The 14,530-nt window shown below is 39.4% G+C and overlaps 1 protein-coding gene across 1 annotated transcript; it reads left to right on the top strand.

Moving 5' to 3' along the window:
- Positions 1 to 9,333: 9,333 nt before the first annotated feature.
- LOC133905721 (DNA replication licensing factor MCM7) lies at positions 9,334 to 14,219 on the top strand. Its single transcript, XM_062347482.1, has 15 exons — positions 9,334 to 9,413; positions 9,545 to 9,612; positions 9,709 to 9,768; positions 9,878 to 10,107; positions 10,637 to 10,814; positions 11,041 to 11,163; positions 11,285 to 11,374; positions 11,598 to 11,740; positions 11,819 to 11,996; positions 12,096 to 12,287; positions 12,591 to 12,763; positions 12,855 to 13,058; positions 13,263 to 13,428; positions 13,520 to 13,741; positions 13,836 to 14,219. The coding sequence occupies exons 1-15, from the start codon at positions 9,383 to 9,385 to the stop codon at positions 13,938 to 13,940; spliced, it is 2,163 nt and encodes a 720-aa protein (XP_062203466.1). The 5' UTR covers positions 9,334 to 9,382; the 3' UTR covers positions 13,941 to 14,219.
- The last annotated feature ends 311 nt before the right edge of the window (positions 14,220 to 14,530 follow it).

Genomic DNA, 14,530 nt, shown 5'->3' with positions numbered 1-14,530 from the left:
TTATTTAAGGCCAAGACGAGGGCATTTCGGTAAACTTCCATCCAGGGGTGTTTCGGTAATTCTACCATGGGAGGTTGCGGAATGGCTCTTCGTGAATGAATGATGGGAGAAAGGTGAAGGAATCTCTACCGGGGTCGAAGGCGGCTGTCGATGGAATTGCTAGGTTTACAAGCGGTGGTGTACCAGGGTGCGGTGGGTGAGTGACGTGTCATTAGTTTAGGTGACGTGGCTGGTTGATTTGGAGTGTAACAGTCTAACAGAGCATCTTGTATTTTGCGGCGGCGTGACGTGTTATATGTTGTTTTGAGAGGTATGTAGCCCAGCTATCCCGACCAAAAGTTGGGTCGCTAATTTTTGGCAGAGGAACTGAACGTTCTCATTGTGCACGTGAATTGGCGAGAAATAGAGTAGCGTGGGCTACGAATGGTCTGGACAAGTCAACTGTTAATGTCCATCCAAACAACGGCCAAATAGGTTTACAAGGGTCCAGGGGTGGTGTATCAATGTCGCTAGCTAGTTTAGGTGATGTGGCTGATTGATTTGGAGTGTAACTGTCCAATATAGTATCTTATGCGACGTGTTTTATTATACCAGTAACTATACACGTGTTTTACACGTAAAATTAATTTAGGATACAGTAATTCGAAGAAGTAAAAAAATTAGCATAATAATAGAGATATTTGTATATACGAAATTCACAGCATGATCATGTAATTTCAAGATGGATAGAATTGCGAGTACCTGAACAGCAGGTTGGAGATGATCCTATCGTTTAGAGTTAGTCATCTGTAGCAATATTGTGAGGAGGATGAAAATGGTGCCTAATTTAAGAGGGGTTAGAAAAATCGCGTATAGTATTTTGGTGTAAAGATAGCATGACGGAGACGATCTTCGTGGCAGGCACACTATCTCTAGAAAGCTGGAGATGTAGGCGAAGTGAGGGAGGTGGCACACCCTCTGAAGAAATTCAACGATGAATATATAGAAAGCAAATATTGTATATGTATGTATAGAAATCAAATAATATGATATTTGATATATTTTTATAATATATAGAAGATAAATATTGGATGTCTAGCTATGAAAGTTAAATAATATGAGATTAGATGTATTTTTTGAATGTATAGAAGTCAAATATTATATGTCTAGGTATGAAAGGTAAATAATAAGAGATTAAATATATTTTTGGATGGACAAACAGGTCTAACTTTACACGGTAATCGTTTGATCAACTCGAGTGGACAGTAAAGATCAATTGAATCTACCATAATATATCTATTTTATAGAAGTATAGATAGAAATTATTTTGGGAGTTATATTTTTTAAGATTGGACTTACGCTGAAACCATAATAATACTTTTACATAGAGTTCTTCTTGGGACAGCTTGTCTCATGCTGACCCAATGACCCTTGCCCAGAAATATTAGGTAAAAATATGTAAAATAATAATTTATATATTATGCCTAAAAAGTTAATATTTTTACTCCAGAGTAATAAAATGTATTATTCTTCTATTGTTTAGAAAAATAATAAATACTTTTTTCAAGCTTTACGTCTAGCCTCCGTCGCAGGATTTGTAGGCAATGGGCTAGTATTTCATGGCGTGACCCAGCCCAACATTTAAATACGTGTAAGAAATTATGGCCAAGTAGAGATTACTAGCTTATTTATTTGAGAGACCCTGTTCGTATGCGAGAACACGAATGTGAAGTCATGTCCTATTTTATTCTCTTGCAACTTACTTGGTTACTACATAACTAACTATAGATAACAATTTATCACCGTTGATTGTATAAGAACAACAATACAAATATATCACTATCTATTTTTAATCTTTTGCACCAAATTATAATAGAGCCATTAAGAACCAACACTAATACCGATTCTAGTCACAAACCGTCACTTATAGTTACTACAGTACTAAACCTGACTTTTATTTTCAATGTAACTTTAGCTCTCGTGTCCAGCTTAGCTCACATATACGCTATCTCTCTACCTCATCTCTTCTAGGTGTTCTTTCTCTCTCATTTATCTCTTTCCTCAACAAGTACCTCCTTCTCTCTCTTATCTCTTTTGAGCCTCTCTCACCTATGGACAGGACGCATATGAACAACACTGAGAGGAGGATGAAGAAGAAGCGGCGTGTGCAGGATGCAGGTCAGCCTTCAAACGGCGCACGGCGCAGGCGTGACCTCTGAGCGGCACGAGCACGGGGTGCGACGGCCTCTGAGTGGGCTCCTCCAAGCCGTGTTGGCGAGTCCAGGACGGGTATAAGGCACGAGTGAGGGCGGCCATGTTGGCCTCGTCCTTGTGTTTGAGTTAATTTGTTCTTGTATCCGAGCAATATATGGATGAGATAAGTCGATTTAACTGTGAGATGTGATTCATATGGATGAGATGAGTCGATTTGATTGTGAGATGTGATTCATATGGATGAGATGAGTCGATATGATTACGAGATGCATTCGAGATGAGTCGATTTGAGCATGTGGCAGCGGGATCACCGTGTCGAGCGGCGACGAGATCAACAACTAAGCTGGCTCGATTTAATCATGCCGGCTCGTTTCCTCTTTTGCTCCTGTTCCACCCGTCACTGTCATTTCGTGTCTAGAACTAACACCGATAGTCACTAACTATTAGTGTCGAGTAATCAGTGACGGTTTAATATCCGTCACTGATGACGATTTTGACCGTTACTGATGGCATGTTTTGTAGTAGAGCTTGATGCATATGTTCTCTCAAGTAAAAAACAAATATTAGTGGTTTCATTTCTTTTCCGTTAGCTTTGAGTTCAAAAGTAACTCAGTGCTAATAAATATATATGTGCCTTTTAGCTTGAACAATTATGCAGCTCTCAACAATCTGTATGTAAAATTGTACAATCAACATAAGAAACAGTTCCCCTCAAATTGTTTATCTTAATAACAAGAGATCACTTTTAATATTCACTCGGTTTACACGGAGTCACGGAGCACATGTGTAGACAGACTAACACGAGCTCTAGGTTCCAGTAATGCCCCCTGTAAAGAATCTTGCACTTTTCCAAAAGTGCAATTAGATCGACCTAACCGGGGTCAGGCAAGGATATTTCTTCTGCACGTACTTGATTTATATATTTTTCCTTCTTTCTTTGAGGATATTTCTTCTACACGTTCATTATATTTTTTAAAAGAAATTTAGGTTCATTGTATATTCTAGGTGGTTGAAGAGCTCCAAGCATACAAATTCTAGCAACACATTAAGATAGTGCTTAAGCTTTGTACGATAAGTACCATACTTGTTAAATAATCGAAAGCCATTATAATTTCTTCGAAAACTTATATGGTATTTTGGTGCGAAGGAAAATGAAATATTTCAAGCAGCCATGTTTCTCTACGCATGATGGCACTTGCTAGCACACGAGATTGACGGGATGGAATATTTTCAGCAACAGTAGTCACAGCAAAAGTAAATTTAGAAATCAATGCTAGTATAATATTGGTTATGATGTAATATAAGCGTCGTATATTATTTCAATTGACTTTTTGACATGGTGTCCCTAGTATATATACTAATTTCTAAGGGTATTATTAGTGTTTAAGATCTTAATAAATCTTAAGATGGGTCTTATATGTGCTGATTTAGTTTAAGATCTACTTATGTTACATTTGAGACATAGACTTTAAGGTAGGTCCTACTCGAAAATAAAAATAGCTTCACGAGTGCTCCGGTTGGCGGTAGTTGGCATGTGTGGAGTAGAAATAGGAGAATCAATGTAGAAACGATATTTTATTGTTTGGGATCTGACCTCAGATTTAAAAGAACAATTGTATCAATATAGATCTTAAAATTCCATCTTTTAATGTATAAGGCATTTTAAGACTACTTTTCTTACTTACAACCTCTTTTTGCACACACTACAGGTGCCCTAACCAACCTAGAAAAATTTCTACCAAAGCCCATATAAGAAGAAACAAATCATCGCACTCACTCAAATCCTTTTATATATATATATATATATAATAGTGCGACCCTATCTATATAGTCTTCGTTAGAGGTTTGGAACTGGGTGTGGAACACGCTCCGTGCGTGCACGCATAAATCGGGAAAAACCCAATACATACCGCGCGAGCGCGCTCGAATGCGGCTGGCTCGGGGGCTTGCTCCATGTCTGCATCGTCCTTGCCAACCGAGCTAACCCTCGGATGCAAATCCCAGATATATTAGTTCATATGAGATGAGCTCAAGGAAATAATCTCCCATTGAATTCGTGATCGTTTGGAAAATAAAATGTGGGAGGATGAGTCCAAACTGTACTAGACCATATACAAATATGTGAGGTGGAATTTCCTCCTCTGATTTATTTTTCTTGGAGATAAAACGGAGTGGAAAAAGGAGACAAACATGGCCACCTCAATTATTATTGTCCAGGTTCTTGTATGTTTTGGCCTAACGTCGTGGGCCCCACCTCGCTTGAATGTGATGCCTCCATGATTGCCCGTGAGAATGAACATTTTGTGCATTTCTTGTGTAGGATAGGTTTCTCTGAAGTGAAAAAAAATTAATAGTAGTCTGGAATTTTCGTGAAAAGAAGGAAATCATTCACATAACCTTCTCTATTTATTAAATATGTCAGGTGCACTTTTAATCAAGGAGTGTAATTCTCGAAATTAACACAGTTAAATAATCAATTGTACCTTTTATTGTTAACATAAACCAAAATATTGGATTGCTAGAGAATTATAATATGGCAAAGAAATACATGTGGATGAGAGTGTCATAAGAAAGTTCCAAGCGGCAGCCAAATAAAAATTATAGTGACCTTCTCTACCTAATAAAAAATTATATACATTAATCGAAATTAATAAGTTTTCATGGTCGGTGGGCATCCACAGATACATGTGCATACAACCGTCCACATGATTTCTGTTTAGAAAAAAAAACGTCACAAGATTCTCAGGTACATTCTGAAAATAACATTTCTTTGGTGCGCTTCTCTGGAAAATATGCTTCCTCATGCTTTGGCCAATTGATTGGTCCGCACCGGAATGGAGCATTAAAACCCTAAAAATATATTTTTGATGTTAACTTAGCAACAACAAATTTGCTCCTTTTGGGGTCATATCTTTCAATGGATTTTGTAGCATAATTAGTAAAGATTTATGTAGGTAGTAAAACATATGTTGATAATGCACATAAACACGAAATTTAAACCAGTAAGTTTGTCTATTCATGCTACAAAACCAAACAAGGTTTGGACACTCTTATCGGAAGAATAAGAACCCACCACATTATTGTAGTGGTTATTTGTGAAGTTTTTTATCTTTTCATCCTGTCTGGATATGCCATAATGTCACGAGAGATGATGCTTTGCGGCTTAAAAAAAAACTAAGCAAATACCTTCCAGAAAGTGACTCAGAAAGTGACTCCTACCATTCAGGGCAGGGACTAAGCTAGAAAAGAAAATCAAAAAGGGGAGCCAATTAGGATAAATTGAGTATTAGAGTTGCCAAATAGAGAAATTTTATTATTTTACATAAAAAATGTGTTATATAGAGAAAATCATCGGCTATAAGGGGAGCTAGGGCTCCTGCTAACCCCTCCTTGGCTCCGTCCCTGATTCAAGTTGTTTAGTAGATTGTTGTTTCACCATCCTCAACGTATAGCACGAAATATACTCTATTCTGAATTAACTTCATTATGTACTTTACTTAAAACTAGCTTATTTAAAAAAAAATACATTTCATCCATGATAATTAGTCTACTTGAAGACAAGTCACACATATTTAACCTTGCAATCAAAATGTAAGCCCAGCTCACTAACCCTCACTTTTTTGGGGGAATAATAATATTAGAAGTTCATAGTTAAATGGAAATATATTAGACAGGTAAATCAAGCCAATTTAATTTCTCTTCTGCAACGCGATCCCTTCAGGATCCCTGATGTTCATTCTAAATCTTTTAGCCACTTTGATTTTGAATGTTTGTATGGCGGCTATATGAGTCAACCCCACTAGTTTCATGTTAGAAAGGATAAGTACAAGAAGAAATAAAATTTGTAGACATACAAAGGTAAATCAAAAACTAAGGGAAAAATACACATGAGGAGTATCCTAGTTGACTACCAATTGCCTTGGAATTAAGAGTTCAAAACAACTAGCTGCTGTTCTTCTCTCTTCCTCAAAATTCAAAAACGATGGGAGTATAGATATTGTCTAATGTTGCTTTATAGCACGCCTTTTCCATTGATGCATGCATGGGCCCATAAACAAGTATATACTAACGCTTGAGCTCAAGATCCTTATCCAGCATCAGTTAAATAATTGAAAGGTTAGGCAAACACATTGTGAAATTAGAAATTTCTCGGCAAGCAGAGAGGCCCACAATCTTCTCTCTCTCTGGTGCAAAAGGAGCTTTGCTAAGCAGCCATTTCGGCACTAAGTCCCACAATCTTCTTTCTAAGTGGATCGCGTCTGATCACCAGACAACAAGGAAAACCTAACACAAGGTTTTAAATGACAAGGGAGCAATGGCAATGCTCCATGAACCAAACACAGGGATCACATGTATGCAATAATAAAACAAGATCAAGAAGCTAGTTATTAATTTAGGGCTATCAGCAAACTTGTGATCACAACCTAATAGCAGATCGACTCAAAGAAAACTGTTGTACTCAAAAGGCATGCATTGCTGGTTCTCCTAGTTTGAGAAGACAGAGGACTAAGAGGAGAAGATCAAAGCAGCTAATGAAAGAAACTAAGAAAGTCATGTGGGCCGTGGCTTGTTCCTCAAAAGAGCACCATAAACGTGCTTGAATCCAGTGGCCACCTTGGCATGTTGCTGTGCACTGATTTGCTCAATCTTCTCTCCTTTTCCGGCCACTTGTAAGGTTAGGTCCAGCTTGAGAAAGGGTCCCAATTTCGGAAGCACTAACGAACGTTCCAAATTACAGATTATCAAAAACGAAAACAAAAAAATCTTGAACCATGCCGGTGACAGGCAGAACATGTTTTTCCGTGCCACGTTCGATCGGTCTTTTGAGTTTGAATGGTAAATTTAATTTGACCAATTGCCGACCGAATACCAACCGGATTAATCGGTTCTCAGCTAGAATTATTGTTCATCAAATTGGATTCATGCAAACGGGCTTGTAGCTCAGCGGTAAGGCTCGGTGCCTGCTGCGATGGGTTTGAACCCCGGCATTTGCATGTAAGGGTGTTGCCCTTTCGTGACGCGTCTCTGCTCTTCGTGGGCATCGCTCACCCCCCGAGACATCCTAGCCCTCTGAAGCTGGAGGTGCGGACCTCGTGAAAAAAAAAATTCAAATTGGATTCACAACCAAGTGCGCCACTGCTAGATTGCTCTCCTGGTATCCACAAGGAGTGGCGGTAACTAGCCCATTGCCATCAAGATTTGAACCCTGACCTGCAAAAAACAAAAAAAGAATTGAAACCCCGGTACTAACTGTAACTAGCAGTGCCAGAATCAGTTCCTGCAGGTGGGACTCACGGTTTGAGAAATTTGGGTGTCCAGTGGTGTTCGATTGTGATGGTGGCCTTCCAAGTGCATGCATCCACGTGTGGCATCCTTCTTTGTGTCTCTTTTTTGTGTTGACAAAACCCACCAACCGACCCTCCATGATTTTATTCGATTCCTACATGGATAATCAAGATAGACCAAGAAATGAAGTTGACAAAACTAGGTCTGTGATAAAAAAGTTTTTTCTTTCTATGAGGATATAAGATAGAGTCGTGGAAAACATACATGAACAAAAAATCATTGCAAGTTATGGCCGCCGGCAGATAGGTTGAACTTAGAAACGACTATATTCTCAGCACCAAGTCCCAATTGCAAAGACACTGCCATGCTTATCTTGTCTTGACATTCCAATAGAATTCTAGACAATTATGGTTAACAAATTTGCGATTACTATTTGATAGGAAAATAAAACTCCCTCTATTTCATAATATCTGCCCCTAGTTTCGTGACTCTCATTTTAGAATATCTATTCATCTAAGGAAAAAACAGAAGTGTCGTTATTGTAATATTTCTACTCTCCTTTTAATGATGTGAACGGTTAGCATAATAAATATTTAATATTGGTATTTGTGGCTATTTTTACCTTTTTAGTCTAAAGCTCATGAGTGTCAGTTATAGACGAATACTGTGAAACAGAAAGAGTATTTCTCAAATACCTCCTATAGAGTGTTTGTTTTATAAAAGCTTAAACAACAAGCGCATGCCACTAAAATAGGATGGCCATTTTTTTGCGAGCAGGCGCATATTAGCTTTTAATAAATTTCTTATTTTTATCCAAGAACGTTGCATACAGATATATGAACGACTTATAACGAAGCCGAGAAGTCTACAATACTCTAGTTTTGTGTCTATTGGATGCGGTTTGATTCCCACAAACTTCATGTTAACCGATTTTATAGAGGGTTATGATATGACCATAATCTCTAGGTAGTTGATCTGTATTAGGATTAAAAAAGTTAAACTCGTCAATTTTGATCAACAACTAGTCAAATTATGTGTATGTTTAGTATACAAAAGATATATCAATAGATTCATATTTCACATATCTTTTAATAATTATTGGATTTGCAATAATTGATAATATATTGTGAGAGAAATTAATGATCAATGTATATTTTAAAAGACCTTTTCAAATCCTAATATACCGCGTAAAGAAAATAGAGGGAGTACTTCGTGAGATTATTTTCTTGGGGTAAAGAGATCGCTATTCGGACAGAGAAATACAAAATCACAGGCGGTATATTTAAAAATAAAAAATATTACGTTCCAATACTCAAAATTAAAAATACTATCAAAATAGTCATAAAAAATTATATGATGTAGAGGATGCTACCATCCAGCTCTCCAAAAATGTTCAACTCAAACAACTACTTGTGCAATGAGAAACAAAAAAGACAACTTTCATGATTGTACAAAATGATATTTTTATTTGAATTTTTTTAAGAGCTAGATAATAGCATCCTCTACACTATTTTTTTCTTCAGAATTTTGCATGATCATTTTGATAGTGTTTTGAATTTTAAGAGTATTAGAACACAATATTTTTTATTTTTAAACATATTGCCTCTCCAACAGGCAACAAAAGTCTAGATTTTCAATTTTTCAAAACGGGCGCATAAATTTACAATTTTTTGAATAAAAAAATAAAAATTCTCACTGCTGGGCTACTCGGGCCCAAACATGCAGGGCAAAACAGGTCCATTCTGGCCCACCCGATTCAGCCCACCCGGTCTTCCCGGCCCATCTAAGCTTCCCGCCACGCCACCCCCTCCCTTCCCGCCAAAACCCCTCCTCTTATTCCCCTCTTCCCGCCGTTCTATCAAACCCTTTCCCGCCTCTCTGCCTCCCCGCCGCCGCCGCCGGGATGAAGAACCCCGACTTCGCCGCTGACCGAGGTACGTGCTGCTCTGGGTCGCTCCCTCTCCTGGAATCGTTTCTTGCTGGCGTTTGCGACGCGTTCCCAGAAGGTTCTAGAACATTCGCTGACGGCGCGTTGGTTGTTGGTGCTTGGCTTGTCTCTCTGCAGCGCTCGCCAAGGACTTCCTGACCAACTTCGCTGGCCCGCGGGGCGAGCCCAAGTACCTGAATCTCCTGGTAATGATGAATTGATGATCTCTTCCTCGTGTCATAGGGCCTTAAAGACCCGATTTTGCCTCGTTATCTCACGCTGGTTTCTCTCTCTGGCTCCAGCAAGATGTCGCGAACAGGAAGATCCGGGCGGTCCAGATCGAGCTGGACGACCTGTTCCATGTACCAATCCCTCGCCTCCACGAAATCCACGTTCCTTGCTTTTTCTTGAGCAAATGTGCGGGGTGCAATATGTGATTTTGGGTGCGAAATGGTTTTTGTTGTCGTGCAGTATAAGGATGTGGATGAGGAGTTCTTGCAGCGTGTCACCGAGAACACGCGACGCTACATCGGCATCTTCGCGGAGGCCGTGGACGAGCTCATGCCGGAGCCCACGGAGGCGTTCACCGTCGACGAGGACCGGGACATCCTGATGACGCAGCGTGTGGATGAGGGGGCTGACGGAGGCGCGGACGGTACCGACCCTCTCCAAAGGATGCCACCAGAGATCAAACGGTTCTTGTAAGTACGGTGCCCCTGAAATTTTCTTACTGCACCGGGTTTCAGGTAAATTGGTTAACAAAACTGGCCAGTGTTTATGATTCATATGGAGTGGCAACAGTTTGCATGTTTTGTGAAGATGACAAAGCGAATTAGTGTTGATACTGCAGCATTTAAACTACCTTTTGTCCTCTCATGCAAATTAAAGCTGATGAGGTAAATCTAGGCATATGCTCTGGTTTGATAGGACATGTTCGCAACAGTAGCCTCCAATTGATTCAGATAATATAAAGATGCCTACAAGCTTGTGCTTTTATCGACATTGTGATGTAACAAAATATTTGAGCTAGATATGATCATATGGGTCTTACATTCTTGCTAAAACTTTTTCTGTACTCTTATAGATGCTTGGAGGTACCCAATCCAGTACCTTTCACTGAAACTATGCTCTAATGAATTTTCCTCTATCCTAAAAAAAGATCTTTTCTTTCTATCCAGTTATCAGGTTTTGTTGATCTTTATCTAACATGATTTTGTTTTGGCATTGTAGTGAGGTTTACATCAAGGCATTCTCAAAGGTGACTCCACTCACAATTAGGCAAGTGAAGGCATCCAACATCGGACAGCTTGTGAAAATATCTGGAATTGTGACTCGCTGCTCGGATGTGAAGCCCTTGATGCAGGTTGCTGTTTATACATGTGAAGAATGTGGTTTTGAGATATACCAGGTATTTGGTCTCTTTTCTGGTTTTCTTTTTGTTAATTAGTCATGATGTGTTGACCTTGTATAATAAATCACCTTAGAGTACTGTAGGACATTCTTGAGAACATTTTTTTGCCTTGTACATCGCAGAATGTACTACTGTCTATACTGAGCTGCAGACCTAGCACTGTCTCTGTTCCAAGGTTCTATTTAGAATGAATGTTCAACAACTATTGTTTTGAATTTGACAGGAAGTGACTGCTAGAGTATTTATGCCTCTCTTTGAATGCCCATCTCAACGTTGCAAGCTGAACAAAGCAAAGGGGAATCTAATCCTTCAACTGCGAGCATCAAAATTATTGAAATTTCAGGAGGTAATAACCTTTCTCCACAATCTGGTCAAGCATGGCTATCTTTCTTTAATGGAAAAGATCAGCCCAAATTTTAGGCATATTTTAGATTCCAATTCCATTAAACAATGGCATTGTCTTGTAGGTGAAGCTCCAAGAGTTAGCAGAGCATGTGCCAAAGGGCCACATCCCTCGTTCTCTGACTGTTCATCTAAGAGGAGAGCTGACTAGAAAGGTAAAGGAAAGTGTAACTTTTCTTTCGTTTTGAGCAGTCTACTTTGTGTTGCGTTGCAGCATAATACTCTCTACTTTTCCGTTATAGCAGAGTTGAAAGGAAGTTGCTTTCAGATTTCTGTGTTTGGCTTACTAAATTCGGTAACTGAACACTCTCGTGAGCACCAAAAGCTCACTAGAGATATTCAGTAATATAACCAAGTACTAAACGTTGTCATCATCAGGTTGCACCTGGAGATGTGGTTGAGATGTCAGGCATTTTTCTCCCTATGCCATACTACGGATTTAGAGCGATGCGTGCAGGGCTAGTTGCTGATACTTACTTGGAAGCAATGTCTATCACCCATTTCAAGAAAAAATATGAAGAGTAAGTCATCTAAGACCCATGCTGTGCAACCAACTTGTCTTCAGCAGCTGTCTGATTAGCAATTGTAAACAATTGCAGATATGAACTTAAAGGTGATGAACAAGAACAAATTGACCGATTAGCTGAGGATGGTGACATCTACAGTAAGTTGGCAAAGTCCTTGGCACCTGAAATATTTGGCCATGAAGATGTCAAAAAAGCACTGCTGTTGCTACTTGTTGGCGCACCCCATCGGAAGCTCGCAGATGGCATGAAGGTATGCATGCTGTTAGGAATCAGGATTACTTGCATTTCCCAGTAAAGCTTTGCTCTCTCCAACTGCTCCCATCTCATCATTCACTGTGTAAATATACAGATCAGAGGAGATCTGCACATATGCCTGATGGGAGATCCTGGTGTTGCAAAGAGTCAACTTCTGAAGCATATCATCAATGTTGCTCCAAGAGGAGTGTACACTACTGGACGCGGGAGCAGTGGTGTTGGTCTCACTGCTGCCGTCCAGAAAGATCCAGTTACAAATGAGTTTGTCCTCGAGGGTGGAGCATTGGTAAGACTCATACCTTATGATGGCATCTCTTACTGTAAATCTCTTTTCTGGTGAACTGCAGGCGTGCCTGCTTGTGCTTTCACAAGTGCATACATGAAATTCTGTTGATACTTTTAGTTAACTGAAATCACCAGTTGAGATTCCATACATGTCTTACTGGTAAACATTCCATTTCATTCTTGTGTAGAATTGTCTCCTTAACACTACAAACTGTACTAGCACAACAGAAGCAGTTCATTTGGTGTAAAGCACAGGCATGCAATCCTACTAATGATTGATCTAGTGCAAACTCTCGGGTTTCAGGTGCTGGCAGATATGGGCATTTGTGCAATAGATGAGTTTGACAAGATGGAAGAGTCAGACAGGACAGCGATTCATGAGGTGATGGAACAACAAACAGTTAGCATTGCCAAGGCTGGTATCACCACCTCTCTTAATGCAAGAACTGCAATTCTGTCTGCTGCAAATCCAGCATGGTAAAGTTTGATCTAAACATTGCCTTTTTCCAGAGTATAGAAAGGAAAATTACATTGATCGTGATAATTGCAATTGTTTTTAACCATTCAGGGGAAGGTACGATATGAGGAGGACTCCAGCTGAAAACATAAATCTTCCTCCAGCTCTTCTGTCTCGTTTCGACCTCCTCTGGTTGATCCTGGATCGTGCAGACATGGAAAGTGATCTTGAAATGGCAAGACATGTTGTTCATGTACATCAAAATCTGGAATCACCAGCGCTGGGGTTCACACCACTTGAACCATCCGTTCTTAGGCAAGTACACTATTCCTAGAGTTGCTTTACATGTATTGTCCTAGTTTCATAGTTACATTGCCTACACTTAAGCTTTTATCTTCCTGGAAGTAGAAAGCTATGTAGTATAATTCAGGAAATTATAGAAGGCGGCACACTAAAATAAAAGCATTGTTTACAATATTTGCTAATAGTTACAATTTAACAATCTTGATCTGATCACAGAGCATACATATCTGCTGCAAGAAGAGTCATTCCTTGTGTTCCTCGTGAGCTTGAGGAATACATTGCAACTGCATATTCCAGCATCCGCCAAGAGGAAGCAAAGTCAAATGCACCACACTCCTACACAACCATTAGGACACTCTTGAGCATCCTCCGCATTTCTATTGTAAGTAAACTTCAACTGTGTTCCCTTTTTTTGATAACACGCTATATGAAAATATCTCTTTTTAAACATGGTGTTGCTTTGCTTATTTCAGGCATTGGCAAGGCTTAGATTTTCAGAAACTGTAGCTCAGAGTGACGTCGATGAAGCACTGCGACTGATGCAGATGTCCAAGTACTCGCTATACTCAGATGATCGCCAGCGGTCTGGCCTAGATGCAATTTCTGACATATATTCCATCCTGAGAGATGAAGCGGCAAGGACAAACAGCATGGATGTGAGATATGCTCATGCTCTTAACTTGATCTCCAGAAAGGTATAACTTCTACATACCCATACACCAGTGCTACAACTCATTATGGTCTGATTGCTGACAAATTGATTTGTGCTTATATGTTTCTGAAACACAGGGATATAGCGAGGCTCAATTGAAGGAATGCTTGGAGGAGTATGCGTCCCTGAACGTGTGGCAGATCCATCCGAACACCTTTGACATCCACTTCATCGACGCCTGATGCAGAAGCTGATCTCGATCAACCTTCTAACATTCCATCATGAGCACATGATGCGACATCAAGAGTTTGAAGCTTCATGATTTGCGACCAACGCGAGGAACACCATTGATAGGCCTAACAAGATGGAGAAATACTAGTGATAGCGAACAGAATGTTTCATGTTAATCATTGTATGCTGGGTACAAGCCTGTGAGAATTGTACTAACAGAGCCATCATTATTGGCCACCTTAGGAGCCTTGTTCCTTATTAACAATCTTCTTGTTTGACGCTTGACACTGGAGTGAAGTGTATATGTATTATGTTGTGTTTCCATATTCATTGTTGCCGCATTATTGCATTTCTGCCATTTTCCTTTTCTGGTGTTGAAAAGCAACCCATGACACCATGATCTGGTAGTGAGGGTCCGTGATTTCAGTGAAATAGGAGGATATCTTGATGAGAATACAAATGTGACAAATAAGCATTTAGTTGTAACAAAATATGAAGACATTTGAGCCTATCATAGTCAATAACTTGTTAAATCTAAGTTCGCGAAATGTAAGAATTTATCTATACATAAGCAGAATCTAGGAACATAAAAAAAACAGAA

The sequence above is a fragment of the Phragmites australis genome, chromosome 23 (genome assembly GCF_958298935.1).
Source record: "Phragmites australis chromosome 23, lpPhrAust1.1, whole genome shotgun sequence".
Classification (NCBI taxonomy): domain Eukaryota; kingdom Viridiplantae; phylum Streptophyta; class Magnoliopsida; order Poales; family Poaceae; genus Phragmites; species Phragmites australis.
The sequence above is the reverse complement of the archived record's forward strand: the minus strand, read 5'-3'. Positions and strand labels throughout refer to the sequence as shown.